We start from the raw sequence: 20,890 nt of genomic DNA on the forward strand, positions 1-20,890 counted from the left end.
GGTCCTGGAACAAAAGAAAGTTTGAGGAGCACTGGTTTTGGAGGATGGGAGGCTTTTCCCGTGCCGGGGCCTGTTCTGGGTTGCCACCGTCCGCTCTTACCAAAACCCAGGCTCAGTAGGCCAGCGATTTGGGGTCCTACTTCTGACAAATGGCCTGTCCCTGGTGTGGGCCATCCGGTGGCTTCCACAGAATGGCAGCTAACTGCTCTCCGTTGCTATGGCCTCCGCGGTCACAGTGGAGGTGAAGTTAGTTCAATGGTTCTCAATCAGGGGTCATTTTGTCCTCCAGGGGGATATTTGGCAAAGTCTAGAGTCATTTTTCATTGTCACAGCTGGGTGAGGGGACACTGCGGGCATCTAGTGGGCAGAGGCCAGGGATGCTGCTCAATGCCCTACTTGGCACAGGACAGCGGCCACAACTAAGCCCCGAGTGTCAACGGTGCCGAGCTTGTCCCAGAGCAGCCAGACCTCATCCAATGCCCAGGGACTTTAGAGAAATCTGACAAATGATATACTTTTAGAAGTTTAGTCTTTGGGGAAAAAGAAAATCGCAGGGCTTATGAAATCTGCAGCAAACCAATGGGCGTGTGGGAACTTCTAAATAAAAATGAAGGAGAAAAACAAACATTCCAAGCAGCAGCGCAGCCAAGGAGCATGAAAACGGTCATCAGAAATCACAGATAATACCACTGAACAAGGTGAGGATAGCTGCCAAGAAAAGAAAATACTTTAAAGGCCCAAATCTCCTAGAACTGTTGGTTGCTGCAGGGGGGAATAAATTTCCGAGATGGCAGAGCAAAACTGCCGTTTTCTCTCTTACTGTACCTTACTGGATGTACTGCCCAGATCAATCCAAATCAAATGAATGTGTTGACACCCTCCCCCAACACACACACACACACACATACACACACACACACACACACACACACTTCGGTATTTTAAAGAAAGAGGAATTAGGTGGGCATTTGGTCATTTTAAACATCACTTTCCCCATGAAACCATTTCTCCCCACCTCAATATTTTCTTCCCTCCTTCATCTTCTTCCTGGCCTTATAATTTATACCCATGTCTTGTAACTCCCACTAGACCGTGTGCTTTCCAAGTGCAGGGACCATGGCTTAGGTATTTGCATCCCTGCTTAGAATCTTTCTCTCAACAAATACTTGTTTTGAGTAGATAACTCTCTTTTAGTGCTTTGTTTTCAGCCTGGTGTTTTACAAAATTATCATAATTATTGTTGTTCGAGCTTAACGATTACTCTAAGAAGGTAGATTTATGGTCTCTACTTTGTAAGTGAAGAAATTGAAGCACAGATAGGTTAAGCAATCTGCTTAAACTTGCACAGCAAATTATGGGGCTGGCCAGAGGGCAAATTACTGTATATTCAACTCTGCACTGTGCATTCTCCAATGGAACACACAAAAGGGTAGCAGTGCTCCTTAGATTTGTTCTTTGCGCTTGGATGTTCATAATGAAGTTTGTCTTTGGGAACCACCGTACTCCAAGTAGCTCTCAGCCTAGCAAGGGCGTATCTTGCAGCGGGCCGTTCAGCGTGCTGCGGCTATATGTCTCCAGGGGAATGTTTCACAGCAATTACTGCAGGCCCTTAACTAGTACCTAAGAGAATTATAAGTCAGAAATATTTATTGTACTCACCTCAATAGAGAACAGAAAAAATTTAAAAAGTAGGTCAGATTCCTATCATGGAAATTAGTCAGGCATTCTCCCCTCTGAAGGGCTGGCTATGAACCTTCTGCTGAGTACAGCCCTCCCAAGACAAAGGCAAGGGTCAGGAGGCTCAGGGAGCGAACAGGAGAGGTGGTGATGTAATTTCAGGGGGTCTGGGAATATCCCGCTGTCCCAAACTATTTTCCTCACGGGTACCTGAAATTCCACCATGAGAATCACACCCCTCTACGTGTGGACATCATTCCTCGTTAAAATACAAAGGTTCTTGAGAGATGGGAAATGAACCAGAGTAACTACTTACAAACTCCAACCCTTTGTTCCATTTTGTTTAAACAATGTTCAGAGAGTGTAAAGCTCCCGCAAGGAGAGAACGGTGTGTGCCGTGCCCAAGTCATAGAAATGTATATGGATTGTGGATCGGATGGAGAGGGTAAGAGCAAATGTGAGTTAGAGAGTCATTTAAAAGGATGTGAGGGCAGTTCTGAGCTGTGGTGGGACAGTGGATCCTGAGCATGGGGGACAGGCATGGAGTGGCATCTCTCTTTCGCTCTCTTTTAATAGAGGTAGTCCTATAATTCGTAGCGCCGTGAAAAGGAGTTCTACTTTTGAAACAACAACAACAACCACCCTAACTGGCTGATACAAATTTTTGCTTATCTCTGCCATCCACACTGGGCAGTACCTCAGCTACAAAGGACTGTGCTCACTAATCCAAAGCATCCAGCCCCAGGTGGCGGTTGTCCAGGTTCCCAGCTCATTCCTGGGCTGTGCCAACCAGTTCAATGTTCTCTCAGTGATGGCCAGCATTGCATCTGGAGACTATTTTGGGACAAGAAGACCATTTTCTTTTCTGTGAAGGTAGGAACTATTTATTTAAAAAAAAGTAACGAAAATTTTTGCTCTATTTCCAAAGAAGTGTCCAATTTATTGATTTTTCAATTTCAAGTTCAGGAAATGCCCAAAATAGGCAGTTTGGAGTCATGAACAAAGAGAGAAATGTGCAGAGTGATGGGAGGGTGTGGAGTCTCGCCAGAGGGGGAAAGAAGAAAAAATGTCCTAGTGAGTTAATGACCAAGCTGATTCCTCCAAATGACGATCCTGGAAGGGTTGGTATAAAAATCTGTACTGTAGATATATGTCTCTGAGCCTGAAAAATATAGGAACCTGGGGTGCAGTACAATTTGTTTACCCTAGAGACTGTGGGATACATCCTGCTCTCAGTGGCTTCACTTCTCGTCTCTGAGCGGGGACACCTAAAGAGCAAATGTCTGCTTAATTAATGACGCCAGAAGATCTTCAATGGCGCCCTTAGGAGGGAGAGGGATAGATATATGGGTAAATATGTAGGTTACAGAGAAAGAAAAGGAGCTCACAGAGAAGTAAAAGAAATAGATGAGTAAGGGTGGTGTATTTGCATAATTAAGAACCTGCTCTAACAAACACAGTGTCCGGATGATGAAAATGGAAGCTTATCACAACCTAAGCTGGAAGCCCTCCCCTCGCCTTATGCCTCATCTAAAGCTCACTCCAAGTTACTGACACTTGCTTCTTGGTACCTAGTGATCTTTGGGGGGTGGCTTTTTAGAACTGTCTGCAGCCTGGTGGAGGGAGGATATCCATCGTCTCTTTCACTGGCTTTTCTGCTGGAGATCTTTCAGGTTTTCATGGTGACAACTCACCTTTCCCAATCGCCCGCTTCCTTCCCTAGCTTTTTCTGGAAAACTCCTAGCATCACTCGGGAAATCACAGGCATGTGCACACAGGCAGCTGTAGACAGCTCTGCCCAGGTAGGTCTTGATTTATTAAGTTGAAGCCACCTGATGACCAAGCAGGAGAGGACTCCTTGCTAGATGGAAGGATTTGCTCTGAGGTCCTTCATGTTGTTTTCTGTTGGTTATCTTGGGATATGTGACCTCTCCGTACGGTAGCTGTTGGAGGTCACTGCAGCTCAAAATATGCCCTAGACTATACCAGAATCTGGAGTCTTAAAAAAAAAGTCTCTATCTGATTCTTTTCACAGGGCTTTCTGGATGTAGGATTCTAGGAGAATGAGGGTTTATTTCGATTCTTCTACCCTTGGGTCAGCGTGAGCTTTCTCCACAACCTGGGGGCACGTACCTATGACTGCTGGCATTACTGGGCTCTGGCCACCCAAGCAACCCTCAGTCCCCAGGGGCAGCCCTGATGATTGGCAGTCATGCAGAGCTTAGTTGCTAGAAGCTCCCTCTGAGTGAGAATTTATATCTGTGTAGTTCACAAATGTAGCTCAAACCGATTTAACTCCTTGCTAATGAGATCATAATTTAATAGAAGTGCAAAGAGCAAATTCAATAATGCATGCATATAACATCGGAAGTTGAAAGCTGTGAGTCATTTTACTAAGGGCCTAACAATGCTAGTGACTGAAACCTATTGATGAGCATCTGGGCTACAGAAGTCACTTGTGGATATGTGAGTGAAGCCAGTGCATTTCCAGATGATAATCTCTCAAATTCAACGGGATAGACCCCTTGATTCTACAAGTTGCGAATTTCACTGATGATTTCTGCCAAACCCGGCCTTTGTCCAACCTCTCCATGTGGAACAGGAATCCAAAACCATGGTTGCTCGTGGACTATCTCACACACCCCAATTTGTCTGGGAAGACTCACTCAATTCATCCCTGATGGAGAGAAGGGGCTCAGGGAAGTTGCTAAGCATCTGGAGACAACAGTTTTGGTTAAAACGTGGCCACAGGTATTACCCCAAGTCATAACGGACATGATGCACTGGAAAACTGTGTTTTGAGATCCATTAAAAACTCAAACTATCGAATTTGGTTGGGTTTTATTATGTATAAATGTGTTTCCTTTGGTCCATCCCAGTGGCACCGAGAAAGAAAAGCATAGACTGAGAAGACAGAAACTGATCTCACATTAGATCGGAAACCCACATGACATGTGTTTCTGAAGATGTCGAGTTCATGCCCCCGACTCTAGGCAAAACGTTCACTGAGAGTTGAATATGATGGGTGCCAGCATCTTCTTTCTTCCCCGGCCCCCCGGCCCCCCATAGGCCTCTCTTGACCGTGAGCCATAGAAAGATAATCAGTCTTAGCTTACACGCCATTAGATCACAACAAATGGGGTCTGGATATCAGATCTGAAACCTGACTGCTTGCTGCCATGCCAGGGCACATACCGCCCTCTCCTAGCACGCATTCCAGCATCCACTTATCTGCACTTTCCAGCAGTGATGTTACTAGACAGGACGCACCAGCAGAGTCCGTCTCTTCCCTCTCATTCTCTCCCTCTCTTTCTTTTAAATGTAAAGTATGCTATTGCCTTAGTTTTATATTTTGAGAAATATTTGCTCCAAGGCCAGATGAAATGAAGCTTTCAGGTGAATTTAGCACTTGGAACACACTTTTGCCACCTGTGACCAATGGGGATTTGCCTCATGTGCCAAGGGCCAAATGCTATACCGCTCTCTAGAAAGTCAAAAGAGAATGGAATTCAATTGTTCTCCATAAATTTTACCCCCCACCCCCATTCCACCAACTCCCCTCCCACAGTGCATGTATTTCAATCATTTTAAATCTTTCATGTTTCTTTTCCATGGCTGTCTTGCCTTTCGGAGAGTGTGGTTCTATAACCTTCTCTCCAAATGAAAGGAAACCAAACGATTTGGTCTTAGTGGGGCAGAAAGGGTATAGACACACACCGTTTCACTCTGCCATGGCAGCGGTGTCTTTCCTCTTGGCAATCGTACAATAGCATTCTTACCTTCAGGCCTTTCACTCCTGCTGCTCTTTCTGTAGCTCTGGTGTTGAACATTTGGTCATTATTTGTCAATAAGAAACACATTCAAGTTATCAGGATAACACCAAAGGCAACTAATCATGTCTTAATCATAGAAATCATGTTAAGGCCACGCAGTCAATTTAAAAAAAAATCATGAGAATGGATTAATTAATTTTTTTTTCTGGATTACATTTTTTTTTTCCGGTGGTAGAATTTATTCTTTAACACCATCTGGCAAAATCAATGGTTTTGGCAGTCACTGGACTGGTTCAGTTCTTAAGGCAAAAAGGTCCCTTGCTTGAAGCAGCCACTTGAGAGAAAGTGAGGGTTTGCTCTTGGGAAGAAGACCTGAGTAAGTTCAAGGAGCAAATTTAGTCACTACCAGGAAAGAAAACTGTCAGGTTCTTCATACTTCCAGGAGGCAGCACCAGCACAGAGACATGCAAACCAACGAAGAGCATAACATACTCACCCTACTCCTTGATCCCAAACCAGCCTCGGTGATTCACAGGAACTTCTTCTAAGACCCAGGAAGTGCCATCGATCTGTAATGATTCTTGCCTACACACATAACAGTGTCAATAAAGAGTCATTGGGATCCGTCTTAACCCTGGGCATCCAAAATGTCTACCTTTAGGGATGGCTCCTGCCAATAAAAGGTCCATCTTGTTGCAGGTAAAAGGCAGATGTAGATTCACATCCGTTACCCAAGGCCCAAGAATGTCAAAGAATTCTGGGTGTGGAAGAGAAGCGGTTAAGAGACGGCGGCATAGGAGAGGAGGATTGTAGACATACATGGAAGAAGAAATACACACAAAACGGAGGATCTCATTTATACATATGGGAAACATAGCACCACCTCATTCATCTAAGTACCACCAACTTTTTACTATCTTTGGATACGAGACTTGCTAAGCAAATGCCTGAGGTTTAAAAAAATGTCTGCTAGCGATTAGAAGGAAGGATGACTTTGAATTTCTTAAGAGAACAAACTCTTTCCAGGTACTATAAAAGCACCCACGTGAAAAGAAACACAACTCATTTTCACTGCAAGCCACTTTTTGAGTTTCTGATGGCAAGTTCCCTAAGCGCTTCCTTCCCTAGGGTCACATTGGTTAGTTTATTCTAGTCTCTGTATAGTTTTGAATATAACCCCGCTGCATTTCTCTATCGATATCCTAGAAATCATAATGATCATTCAACCACTTCTTTAATCGATCAAAGTTTAACTGCATATCGCATCGTCATCGCTTACTTCCCTAGACGCCTTGCAAGCTAAGGCACCTATCATACAGCTCTCCTTCCGGTCAAGGGGTTCAGAATGGTTCCATTTAAACGTTCTGCTCCAATGTTCCCCCAAAGCACAAAGCCTGCCGGTTTCCAGCTTGCAACATACAGACACTGGAAGTCTGAATCCCTAGATGGAACTGAAGCCAGGGCCACTTTAGGGTGAGGTAGGGTAGGGTCCATAACGCCTTGTCACTCCAGTCACAGATAGCTTCTTTCACAGACCAGACCCCCTCTAGTAAGGTAAGTCTACTCAGGAAAGCTAAGCTGGTGCCCTTTCCCCAAGAGTAAGGGAGTGAAGCAGGGTGGGTGGGGGCAGATCAGAAGAATTTGAAAGTCTGAGGTGACGGGCAGCTGTGGAGGGAGGCTGACTGTGCTTATGTGGTCATCCGGCAGCTAAATCCCCATTCTGCTGTGATTCACAGCGACAGGCTTTCGCTGGCTGTGTCACAAAGCCCTGGTGCTTGGGGTTTATTACCGAAACAACCTACTGGCTCTTAATTACCGCATTTGCGCACACGCCGCGATAATGCGCTAACACAAAGGGTGATTCGCAGGTTCAAAATTCCCCGACCACACCTCCAACTTTCATGATCCTTGCCTGTACATTTGTAGTCCATCAAGGAAGGATCAGGTATGACTTGTTGGGGTCCTATTAGCCCAGGTTCAGGAAACTGGTGAAACCAAGCAGTATTTCAGTTCTAGCCTATAGGTCTGGCTCAGGGGCCACCTCAGTGACTGACCTTGTCTTAATCCCCTGTATTCAAAAATGAAGTAAATATCTATTTCATTAGTTTGGGCACGTGCACATTTAAAACAGCCCGAAAATATTGCTGGTTCCTTCCAAAGAGGAGTAACTTTTTGAGACTAGGCTTAGAACGCATGACGGCTCATGCCAGGGGGTTAAAGTCAACAATTTAACATAACTGCCCATATTAGCGTTATTTTAAGGTTGCAGGAGAGAGACCGAGAGATAAGTATTACAGGTTTTTCCACCTCTCCCCGTTTCAGAGATAATAGGTGTGGGAGTGTTTTTGCAAAAGTAAAAGCACTCATAAATGTCAGGCTTTGTGATTATTGTCATTTTTAGTAATCGGTACTGAGGGCTGAAATGGCTTAAATATGCCATTTGCCTCGTAAGCCAGGTAGTTGTGAATGAACCTGATTCTTAGGGAAATCTATCACATGCAATCAGATTCACATTGCTCATTGGATGGGTACATGTGATAAATTGCTGTCTGCAGTATCATCGCAAGAGGTGACCCTGAAAGTCAGCAGAGATTTGTGGCAGCATTAGCTGTGTGACCTTCTCAAAGTCACCACCATCTCTGGGTCTCATTCTCTGTGAAATGATGGTGTATATTCAACAGTCAGTTGTCATGTTAACCGGGGATGGGATACAATCAGGAAGTGTAATTCCCAAGCCATTTTACTAATTCAGTTAAACTGCATGGATCTGGACTGACGGAGGGGAAGGACTGTCTGAATGGGAAAGTCCTAAATTACAAAACAGGTTTGAAGAAGGACGGTTTTATTACTTTACGTCTGTTTTGTAATTCAAACTCACTATACTACGTTGCCACAGTGGAGGTCCTTGTGAGAAATACTTCAGCGGATAGGCCTGTGACCAATATGATTGTATCTAACACATGCTTGCGACATTTGAGAAAAAAATTTGTTCTCTTAAGGAAAAACTTCAACTGACAGTCTAAAGTCTTCATTTGCTTAACAAACCTCTCTTGGCCCCTTTCCCGATACTCTTGCTCACTCCCAGAGAACCGTAGGTAGCAAGGAGGAAGAAGATAAAGGCAAGCTCCTTGTAATCCGGAAACAGAATAAGCAATCGTTGCATAGGCAGCACTCATCTTACTATTATCCAGAGCTGAGAAAAGGGTTGACTTATTTCAAAAGGCTGGCCGGAGGGATGACCAAAACAAGCGATTTGAGAGATGCCTGGCAGGTAGCACTAACGCCAAAGAAGTTGGAAACATTTAGGCTCTACTGAGATCTTTCTCTATTTGCATATCAAAAATCAGATAATCTGGAAATCGTGGGCTGGCAATAAAGTTACTTGATAACTTTGCAGCAGCATCAGCTGAGGAAAGAGAAAAGCTTGATTGCTCGTTGTAATTAGCAAATAGCTGGTCTAAAGTGCTAGGGGTCTTCATGATATACCAAAACATCTGGGTGGAAAGTAAACATTCGGCCAAATACATGCAGATTTTTTTGGTTTGTGTAACATCACACATCTGGTTATTTGAAAACTTCTGGGCACTTGGCATCATGTGGATCTTGACACAGTCCATGGCTCCTTCGTAACCATGCTGAGTGAATTCTCGAGAGCAGTGTATCCAATCCAGCTCGGGTTTCATCCTGCATGATCTAATTAGGTTCTCCGTGGCCTGCTAACAACATGAGAAAAAGACCAAGAAGAAGGTGCTAAATACTCTAGGTGTCAGGTTAGCCATTGTAAACCTCAAAGGAGCCCAAAGCTTGGCTAAACTGTGATTGTCATCAGTTCACACTGGTGGGAAAGGAAGTTACTGCTTTCTGACACACGGTAAAACCTTGATTAATTGGAATCCATAAGGGATGAATGGAATTTTCGATAAGAGTACTCATTTTGTTTCATTCTTGGCTAATGACATTTTTTTTTTTTCCTCAAAATGCTTGTATCCACTTTCTCGCCTCCGGGAAGCAGCCTCTAATGTTTGAGGGTCAATCCAGATAGAAGATATGGGAGACAAAGCTGAACGTGACCTAACCACAGGTCATCTCGTGGCAAATGATTAACAACAACAACAAAAGATCAATTCGTTGCAGTCTTCTGTTTTGGTACTATTGCTGCTTTCTCATCAGTGTGGAGTACTGAGGAGGGGCAATTCAGTTAGCTGGGGTAGTGGTTAGGTGAGTTCTGGTTAATCAAGGTTTTACAGTAAAAGACCTCACCAATGCCTGGTAAGATTATGTGTTGAAGAAAGTTGTATTTGAATTTATCACTTTGAAAGTGCTCTGTGCTCTGTATCAGTGTTTCCAAACCCATGTTATCCTGCAGACTGGCAAACTAACTTTTCCATCAGGATCCCGCGGAATGGAGAGAGAGAGAGGAGAGCAGAGGTGTAACCATTGTCTCCGAAGGAGAAAAGGTTTGGCTTGCCTGTCTGTTGGCCTGTGTGTGGGAAACACTGTTCTTCACCTTAAGAGATGCCCATGGTATCTTGGTTGTACAAGAGTCGATCTTACATGCTTCAATATAATTGTCATGCCCTTTGGGTCATGGAGGGTTGTGTTCTCGGGTCCTCTCCTGTACTTACCCAACGTGTCCTTCCACTACTTGCTGTCATGGCTTCTGAGCTTGCAACTACTTCTCGTTGCTTGGATGAGGGTTATTCGTTCTTTCTAGTCCCGAAGAGCATTATGGAGCCAAAGGAATGCCAAGTGAGATGGGTTTTCTCATGATGGCAGCCTGGATAACAATTAGACCTACCTGAACCAAGAACACGGCTAAGGAGAAGCCAAATCAGGGATTCACACACATGGAGTATCACGGTTAGGCGACGCGCTTGTTTAAAGATACAAAATATCTTTGCCGAGTCTGTATATGGGGTGGCCTACTGAAGAAAGACCCCATTTAACTTGAAACCGAGCTCGTTCTTTGGCTTTTCAAGTTAAGTGGGGCCAGCTTAAATAGGCCACCGCATACGAAGAACAACATCTCATCACTCATACACACGACTGAAGAAGGCAACTCTAATCAACCAATCAACCTCGGTGAGCAACCATCATGCCTTAGGGGGAAAAAAAAGGCTGTAACCCGACTTTTCAGTAGATAGATTTGACTTCTCACACCGCTCATGTGAGGCAGGCGGGGACAGTCTCAAGGAAAAGCCTTGGGCTCTTGAGAGCCTAGGCCGTGGAGACCCACACCGTGGCCTTCATAAGGCAACCGGTCTGGCGTGTGAGGGGAAGGGAGGGGTGTGGAGGGGGAGCCTCTGTCTGGGAGTTTAAGAAGGGACCCAAGTTAGATCAAAAATGCGGGCAGTGCCCCGGAGTCTTTCTGGTTCCCAAAGCTGCCAGGCAGCGGAATAACCTGGTCATTCCACTCTCTGTGTGCGTCTTGTGCTCTCTCCTCAGTAATAAGATAACAGTCTTGCCGATTACTCGTCACTAAGGGTACCCGGTTGTGGTGACATTGAGGCTGACCTTGGAGTCACCGCCCCCGCTGCCGCACTCTCCTTTGTCGTACCACCATTTGTTTTTCAATTTGTCCAAGAGGCCTTGCTCATTCAGTTTTAATACTGCCAGGTTAACAGCATTTCTTGAAACGATAAAACATAACTTGTAAGAAAATGCACAAATGCGTAGGAAATCGTTAACGTATAAAAAGGAGCACAAGAGGACAAATTGGCTAAATTTCACAGAACGTGGAGCTAGAAAAATGTCTGTACAGCGAATACAGGGTTAAATATTGGAAGGTGGCATGGAGGGTAACATTTGCTCAAAACCGAAGTGTGCGGGATGGGGAAGTTGTCTTTGAGAAAAAAAGTAACAAGAACACCACATCCATGCAATTAACATTCGTCACATATGGCACCATAACTTGGCTTTTACCATTTAAATTGAAAAAGCCGTTGAACTGTAAAATTAAAACAGCAACAAACAGTCAGAGAGGACAACACAGAGAGAGAACATTAAAAAAAAATGGATGCATTAAATAGATGAAACCATAATTTACCGTCTTATTTAACTCCATGGAATATTGTAGATTTTAAACTTTTAAAAGTTACCTCAAAATCCACAAGAAAGAAAATGACAACAAAATGCATCAGGGTAGGTGGAATACTATAACAACACGGATATTGTTATATTATTCCACCCACCTTAATGCTGAGCCTTTAGGGGTTGCCACACCATAGCCTTTGGAATCCAGATTTCCACCAACTTTCATGGTATCACACGGTTTTCTCTGCTCAATGTACTCATTCATGGTTGACTCCAGCAGGAAGGCGAACTTTCCCTTGGACTTCCGCACCCGGGCCACTCCGTCTGCTGTTGTTTTGGTAAACACAGATGGCTCTGCTGATTTCATGTAAGACCACATTTTCTCATAGACAGCAATTTTGGACCTCTGCAACAGAGACAAGCATTCTTAGACACCAGATATGAAAACTGGGAAAGGTCTCGGTGCAGTGGGTTTCAAACAATTTCGATCGCAACCCATGGTAAGAAGAGCATGTCAGGCTGTGGCCCGGTAGGTACATTCATACATATGTAAACATGGTTCCGAAATAGGCTACTCAACACCGCACTCATCTTTGCAGTCTTTGTGACCTGCGATGCTCTCTGATACTTTCCATTGTATTCTAATTCACCGGAAAAAAGAAAGAAGCGCCAGTGGGGACCCACCAAATTGATTTCATGGCTCCACTAATGGGTTGCAATCTAGTTGGAAAAACACTTCCTCAGTTCAATCTTCTTCTCAATTCAGAAATCTCCCCTACAATATCCTGCTATGTGATTACCCTTTACCTGCCCGGAAAAAAAAAAAAAATGCCATCGGAAGGGAGTGTACAACCATTTCAGTTACCCTACTCCGGCACGGGACATTAATTATTGTAAGAAAGCACTTTCTTATTCTGAGCTAGGACTCCCAACCGTTAGCACTATCTGCTAGAGTACGTAAAGCAATTCTGTTCCTTCTTCTGCATGACGGCCCTCCAAATATTGCAAGGCTGTTGTTATACCCCCCTCTTCATCTCTCCATCAGGTTGAACTCCACTGGTGTCTAATACTATTTCTGGAACACTCACAATTTTGGTCTATCCCCCACAGGATTCTAGTTAGCAATGCCTCTCTTCAATTAGATTGTCTAGAAATAGACATGGTACCCCAGATATCTGACGAAGACAGAATGAAAAATAAACTGTTTGCTTCTTGTCACTGGAGCATTATTTTCTAGCATAACACTGCCTGAGTTTGCGTTAATGTATTTAGCCTTTCATCCGTCCTTTTAACAAATATTTGTGGAGCACCTGCTGTATCTAAAGCACTCTCCTGGGTGTGGGAAGGGTATGATAGAGTGAATAGTCCCTCTTTCAACTCAGGTTGAGGCCAAACTGTTAGTTTTTTCAACCAAGCCAAGTTTCCCTCATCTTTACCATTTTGGATTTTGAGTTTAATGCCACTAAATGTCATCTCAATTCAGGTGGTCCTTAGAACGCATGCTAAACGCTTACAGATCTATGATAGGCGTTCTGGAGAATATAAAGGAAGCATGGTCTTAATGACCCCATGACTTCCAGTTGAGTTGGGAGTTATGTCCTTGGGAATGAAAACCCAACAGAAAAATTCTAAAGTGCTATCTGACCAGAGGTGAGGTAGCATGGTAGAGACTACTGACATGCCAGGATTTCAAGTCTCCTTTTATGGGGTTTCCTGGCCCCTGCCTCAACTTTTTTGATTATTTAGTTGCTCTTCTCTGGACTTTGGCTGGCTACATTCTTGAAGCCTGCGTTGACCTGCTTAAATAATTCCAGAGGGCAGGAACTTTCAGAGTTATCGCCATGCAAATTAAACATTGTGTTTATGGTGATCGGACACCCACTGAGGACCTTACTGAGTCACCGAAACTGTTCACTTGGATTGGAAATCTGGATTCCTTAGTTGGTTTGCAAGAAGAACAGGAAAAAAAAAAGCCAATGTGGCTGAAGCCAAATGAGCAAAAGGGAGAATGGTAGGGAATGAGTTCAGAAGGATAATCAGAGGTCAGATCTTGTAGGGCCCTGTAAGACACGGTAAAAAGTTTGGATTTATTCTGTTATTTATTTCAGAAATTTCTGAAAATTTCTGAAATTATTTAAGGGTTTTGAGGAGGCATGTGATAAGATCCGATTTAAAAATTTAAAGCATTACTCCAACTGCTGTATGGAGAATATGCTCTAAGGTGGGCCAGAGTGGTTAGGAGGCTATTCTAATAGTCCAGGGGAGAGATGGTGGTGACTTGGACTAGGTTGGGAGCAATGGAAGTAGAGACAAGAGGTTGAAGCCAAGGTATGTATTGGGGAGACAGCAAACAAGCCTTGCTGATGGACATCTCCACCTGATGGTCCTGTAGACACTTTCAGATTAAACATTTCCAGACCAAACTTACTATCTTCCTTATAAAGCCTGGCTCTCCTAAGTTCTATGAGGAAGCCACCAAATATCCAAGCTTGGTTTTTACTCCTTCCTCGGCCTCTTATTTTGCCTTGTTTATTCGGACATAGATATCTCCTCTCTGTTCTTTTGTCTTCTTTCCATTCTCATTACCATTGCCCTGGAGCGGGCTCCCACCATTTTTTGGTCTGGACTACATTGCCTCCCAATTACTCTCCAGGCTTCATCTCTCTCTTCAGTTTATCTTCCAGCGATCCTTCCAAAATGTGAATCTGACCATTCTTTAAAATCTTCTCATAGTTCCCTAAAACCTACAGAACAAAATTCAGACTCTTATGTATGATATTCAAGAGTCCTTATGATCTGGACTACACTCTCCTACGATCTAGTCACACTGGACTACTCACTGTTCACTGAAATGTGCCACACACCTTCACGTCTTACGCCTTTGGTTACGCTTTTGCTTAGGCATAAATTATCCCTATTCATCCTATGAGGTCCAGAGCAAATACCGTCTTCTGTGAAATCTTTCCTGACTCCTGCTCCCACAGAAATGCTTTCTTGGATGTTCCTAAAGCACTTTTGCTCCTACCTTGGCTACAGAGCTTACTGTAGCGCATTATGGTGAGTTGGCTATGTGGCTGTCCTACTCACATTACTGGGTGTTCTTGAGGACAGAGTCCACACCTGATTCATTTTGGTAGCCCTCTTGGCAGCCAGCACAATGTACATAGTAGGCATTTAAGATGTATTTGCTTAATAACTGAAGCTTAGCCGGATCAGGGTGACATCTAGATTGTTGGTCAAAGGCATCAGAAGGTTGGTGAAAAATGGTTACTAACACTGGTTTTATAGCCCTGTAGAATTCTAGAGCTGAAGTTACTCTAGAGATCGTTGACTCCAACTCCCAGCTAAATCAATCAGGATATATGCTTTATAATCCACTTTGTTTTGTTCTTTTTTTTGCCACTGAGCTTGCCTTTGTTGTCCACACCAATAACTTTCTCCCCCAATAATCAAGGTCTTCTAAGATTGAAATCTCACCCGTTGACATTTATGCTCATTCCAGAGCACGTTATCCTCATCTGACGCATAAAACAATTTCTAAACATCATAATGAAACACACTCTCAGTGACTTAATTTTACCTCAGTAGGAATTTCCTAGTCAGTGGCTCAAAGAATTTTATAAACTAGTAAATAACTCAGCTGCACTGTAAGATATGAAACAATGTAAGGACACCTCCTTACTTGCCACAAAACTCAGTAGAACATTGTGAAGTTAGTTGAAGTCTGCCTATACTCCCCTCTCTAACTGCATACCCTTCCTCCAGGCCAGAAGTAACCATTACCCTGAATTTGGTCTTTATCATTCACTCCCTTGCAACTCTTTATATTTTTATGAGAATAAACACATCTCTTTTGTAATGGCTGCAGAGCATTTCCAGCTATGGCTACACCATACTTTACCCGATCTCCTATTGAAGGACTTTTAGGTCAATTCCATTTTTTTTTTGGCATTGGAGACAACCCTGTGGTAGGTGTGTATCTCCATGCACTTGCAAAGAGGTACTTTGTGTTCATCTTAGTCCAATTGAACCTGAGCAAAAGGGGGTGGGGGTAGACCAATTTGTCTCTTACATTATTTGCAAATGGGCTATTACGTCCAAAGATAAATTTATAAGGCAAGGGCAAAGGGTTTGTGAATTCTGATCTGAATGCACTATAATTTGGATTCATTTACTTCATCATTTACTTGAGCTCTTTGATTGCTGATACAGGTTAAAAGGGTTTATTCCCTTAGGTAATGATGCATTTCTAGGAGAATAAATGGCAGTGCTTGAAGTGGGCACTTTGAATGTGTGCAGTGTACAAGCAGCAGATATTAATGAATTCAGGAAATGAAAAGTTAGTTAGTGGCAGAAATGACTGGCTCCTGGTTGATGACTGAATTCTGAAGGAGGTTAAGAAGGGGAAAAAGCAATGGCTCACAAGTGAGAAAAATTGAGCTGAAACGTTTATCTTCCTAACTGGTATTTAAGTGACTGTATAACATTTAGACCAAAAAGAAGAAAAAAAATATCACTAGCATTTTTTTTTTTTTTTGCAGTCTGTCTTATTTTGGCTAAAATACTGAAGGCAATAAAAGGAATTGAATCTTAGCTCAATCATCTGGGAGAAATTAAAAAAATTATGGGCAGGATGTGTAATAGCAAGTTCATTTTTCTCAAACCTGCCACGATTCATTTATTTCATCCCACAGAGCACCATTTTGTACCTCAGAACGAATAAACAACGGGTATGCAGAGAGGCCACGCGGAGTTCTCTTAGCACTGCTAGAAATTAGCATATGAAATCCAAAAGGAGAAATACATGAATGGAGGAGGAACAGATTAATCCAAAACAGGAGATCAAGCAGAGCTCTAGCATTCATGGATTCAACAATCACCGTTCCAAGTATTTGTCACAGGTCATGAAGGTCAACTGTACAAAGAAATTTGCTTTTGTTGAGTGGAAATTTGGATCTTGGGCCCAGTGAGGCTGATGCGTAGAAACGAGTGATTAGCGACCGCACTTAGCCCACCACTCAGACTTTGCCTCTCTCTGCAGTGACGCTGGCTGCCCCTCATCGCGGCGCATGACTGTTCCTCCGTAGACCAGGCGCACGACGTAAATGTCTGGTGCCATGTTTGAGAGTGTGGAGTCGCATCGCTTGGGTTTGAATCTCACTCGCTACGTGTCGAAGTTATCGAGCCCCCACATGCCTCAATTTCCTCATCCATCAAATGGGATAATTTTTTTTAAAGTGCCTACTTCAAAGATTTCTTGAGAGAAATGACATGAGTTAATACGTACATGTCACTTAGAACAGTGCCCGGCATACGGGAAGTGCCGAAAACATTACATATTTTTCTAGCACAGAAAGCATCATTTGTTTTAGTGACAGAACTTAATAGCATGATAAATTACTTTAATCCCCTATTTAACAGAATCATTGCTTCATTTTATGGAGGGAATTCTATGTTCAAGTGTTATTCACATATTTGGGTCTTTGGATACATTCCGGTGAATGCCCATGGTCTGCCATCAATAAAAGTAATCATCATTTGATTTGGATTTAAAAAACATTTTTGAGGAAGACATATGGGGAGGATGGCAAATTTTCCTTTAAAACTTACGTTTGATAGTTAAGTTGAGGCTCCCACATTAAAGTCCCCATTAACCAGAACGCTGCTACTGGGGAGACCTGGTGAACGAAGCTTTCTGCTTCCCTAAGAGTTAAATGAGAACACCCGCTTGATCAATAGAACATCCAATTGGAATCAGTAGTGTAACAGCCTTTCTTTTAGAAATAGAAGAAACCTTCAAAACCATCTGGTTCAGCTTCTCACCCGATGCAGCCTGGCTTCTCTGCTCAAATGTCTCTGGTGGTGAGGCACTCCCGAGCCCAGAAGAGGCTCATAACTTATGACAGTTCAAATTGATAGAAAATTCTTTTTGTTGGGCTGACATCCTTCATGACCGTCTCTCTCCCCTCCAGTCCTATCCTGCCTTCTGCCTGAGTTGGGCGGTCTCTTCTTTCCGCTTCCGTTTCTCCATTGAACGGAGCACTGGTTGTACTGCTTTCTAATGGTCATCTCCAGTGCAACCTGAGCTCCTTGGGAGTAGGAATTACGTCTCTCTCTCTCTCTCTGTCTCTGTCTCTCTCTCTGTCTCTGTATTCGCAGTGACTAGCATAATGCCTGGCATGTATGAAACCCTCACTATGTATCTGTGGGATGAATGAATATCACAACTGCAGTTCCACCAATGGGTCCTAATTCTGCACTCTGCAGTACATCGAACAAATACGCCCTTTTCCACATGGTGTGGCTGCTGAAGATTACCACTGCCGTGTCACCTGTTAATTGTCTCTTTTGCCGACTAAACATTATGAGGGCCTTCATTTATTACTCTTATGACATGAATTCCTGTCACCCCCCCCCCCTCTTTCTGGGAAGCTCCATCTTCTAGATGCTTTTTAATTTTTCAAAGTCCCTCCTAAAATGGGGCCCCAACAACTGATGATAACGTGCTCGATACAGCGGCACCAGCACAAAGGACAATAACACACTCTCTTCTCGTGATGTGGACATGAACACAATTTTTCATTTCAACAGGATTCAACAGGCGTTTTTTTGATATGTTGAGAGTCGAGAATTAACATTAACACAACAGACCAATAAATTGGAAGCTAATTCACTCGCGGTATTCATTTGCTGTCAGCATGTAGACAAAGTATTACCTTTTGCAAAAAAAGGTTTGGTGTTTGTGACATCGCTATGCCCCAATCATGTACAGTGTGTTCTAAGTGAATAATTTGAGAGGATAGAATGAAGGAAAGGTCAGGGGACGATGGTTTTAGGTACCTTTTTGGGAGGCAAGATTTACTTTTAAGTAATCTCTCCACCCAACATGGGGCGAGAACTCACAACCACGAGATCCAGAGTTGCCCGCTCCACTGGCCAAGCCAGCCAGGTATGCTGGTTTTAGGTATTTTGTACTCCAGCATTCCCCAAAGGGGAATGGGCTGGCTTTATGCATTTATTTTTTGGCCACTGCAGGTATCATGCCTCTATTGTCCATTTCCACCACTGTATGTATAAAACTAGCTTTGTACATGCCACAGAGAGGCTGGGTTCTCAGTCTCTACCTCTCTCACCCGACTTCACTGTCTTTTTGGCTCAGAGATGCATTCTGTCCCTCCTTTCTGGCATCAGGAGTCTTGGTCCTCATGGAGGCAGTCACTGATGTTATAAAGGTTTCTGTTACCTTTGAGCAAGGGATCCTTTTTATTTGAATAGGGGATGGGTGTCCCAGAAAGGGGAGTGAGTTTCTTGGCATTGTAAAAGGTGCTGTTCAGAGGCTGGAAAAAGCCATCCCTGCGAACAGGACACTAAGGAAGGGGAAATGGCATGTTTCAAATAAAAATGCCTTACCCTCCTTCATTTTTCCTTCGCTATCTACTATTATTGTAGCTTATTTATTGCTAAAGAATTTGGTCCATTTCTTCTGTAGGTTGTGTATCTTTAGTTAAGAGAACATCATTAAAAACTATAATCTGCTTTTTCTTCCAAATTATTTAGCCCCCTCTAAAATTGCTACTTTTAATAAAGGCTCAGGCGGCACTGCTAGCTGGTACAAATTCAAAAAGGTGGCTTCGGTCTGCTGTCTGCCTGAACCGGGCACTTTAGACTCCTGTGCACCTCCTGGGCCCTCCTTCACCTTCACGAGTAAATATTGTGTCTTTGTGTTTCTCCAAAACTGGGATATGGACAGGTGGTCCTTGCAACGTCAAGTACTTGCAAGGTCAAAAGTACTGCAACTTTTACCCTCGCCTAGCAGTCTGCACGGTCCTTTTGTGCACAAATTGGATCATGTCATTCTTCTGCTCAAACCCCTCAGAATGGCTTCCTATCACACACAGAATAAAATCCAACGTCCTTACCAGGGCTTGGGAGGCCCAGCACAACGGGCTCTGGTTTGTCTTGTCTGCCCTCATCTCTTAACCTTCCTTCCCTCTCTCGCTTTGCTTCGGCCACGCGGGCCTTCATTCTCAAACTGACCAAGCATGTTCCCCGGTCAGAGCCTTGCTCATGCCGCTGCATCTGAAATGAATTTCTCCCCACCCCCTCCACCTCATGTTTTCATGGCCTGCCCCCCCACTTCATTTGGGTGTCTGAGCAAATGTCACCTCAACAGAGAGGCCTTCCTCAATCAGCTGAGATAAAATAGTGTTCCCGACCTGTTGTCTCCTTACCTGCTTGTTTCATTTCACTTAACGCCAACTGAAACATACACGTTATTTACATATTTGCTTATCTTTTTTTTTGTCTCATCCACAAAGTCCAAAAGGACTTTGTTTCATTTGAGGGCTTAGAACAAAGGCTGTCACATAGAATGCCCTCAGTAAGTATTAACTGAATGAATAAATGAGTGAAGTAGCTGTGATTTAAACCCAGATCATTTGACATGGAAGTCTATATTCTTTTTTTTTAAATTTTTTTTTTTTAACGTTTATTTATTTTTGAGACAGAGAGAGACAGAGCATGAACGGGGGAGGGGCAGAGAGAGAGGGAGACACAGAATCGGAAGCAGGCTCCAGGCTCTGAGCCATCAACCCAGAGCCCGACGCGGGGCTCGAACTCACGGACCGCGAGATCGTGACCTGAGCCGAAGTCGGATGCTTAACCGACTGAGCCACCCAGGCGCCCCGGAAGTCTATATTCTTGATTACACTGTCATCATTAGTCTCCCCTACCATCCTTCAAAGCTTAGAGAGGTAAGGTGATAATTGCATAGGTGCGAAGTGGCAGAATTAGCCCTCAAATCGGGGTCTGTTGGGTTCCCAAACCCGTTTTTTCCTACTACTCCACACTGCCTCCCAGGGAAGAAATTGCTGGTGACTACATTGAGCAAAATGCCGGTGACTTCACTGAGGTTTACATCTTTGACCTGTCATTTTGACATGATTTTATCTAGCCTTCATCTTCTTTGGTTCAACTTTGAAGCCTGTTAAGTATGCTATGGTGTAAAAGGCACCAATATAATACTCCACTAGCCTGTCACAAGGCCCTAAATCCTACCATTATAGATCATGCCTTCTGTTGGACTTGGACAAATTACTTAAATTCCTCTAACACTCTAATAATTATCTCTGAAATGGAGATAGAATATGAAGTGAGATCACTCCTATAAAGCACCCAGCACAGTGCCTGGCATGTAGTAAATTCTCAATAAATTAGATTACGCTATCATGGTAAATGGGAGGGTAACAAAACTCACACCCACCACCTTTGTATAATTTGGTTTATTGGAGAGAATTTGTGCCAGAGGAATACGGGAGGGAAGGAGAATCAAGATAGGTCTTGGGGATGGCAGGCAAGCTGGGATGTCACGGGGTGATAAGTCAGGGGCACACTGAGGGCATGGGCAC

The 20,890-nt window shown here is 43.6% G+C and overlaps 1 protein-coding gene and 1 long non-coding RNA gene across 10 annotated transcripts in view; one reads left to right on the top strand and one right to left on the bottom strand.

Moving 5' to 3' along the window:
* The window catches only part of GRIA3 (glutamate ionotropic receptor AMPA type subunit 3), a 266,931-nt gene that overhangs the window by 13,679 nt on the left and 232,362 nt on the right, over positions 1 to 20,890 (bottom strand). For 4 of the 7 annotated variants that reach the window (XM_019421825.2, XM_019421824.2, XM_019421823.2 and 1 more), the window contains one exon: positions 11,642 to 11,889. In XM_019421825.2, coding sequence (XP_019277370.1) covers positions 11,642 to 11,889 — 248 coding nt within the window. Of the gene's footprint in view, positions 1 to 10,964; positions 11,080 to 11,641; positions 11,890 to 20,890 lie in introns of all 7 variants that reach the window. The other 3 variants (XR_002073142.2, XM_019421826.2, XM_019421827.2) reach the window with 1 other exon arrangement.
* LOC109250727 (uncharacterized) overlaps positions 1 to 20,890 on the top strand; it is a 160,365-nt gene that overhangs the window by 5,453 nt on the left and 134,022 nt on the right. The window lies entirely within an intron of this gene.

This window comes from Panthera pardus, unplaced genomic scaffold, assembly GCF_024362965.1.
Source record: "Panthera pardus isolate Hobbes unplaced genomic scaffold, ASM2436296v1 HiC_scaffold_27, whole genome shotgun sequence".
Taxonomy (NCBI): Eukaryota; Metazoa; Chordata; class Mammalia; order Carnivora; family Felidae; genus Panthera; species Panthera pardus.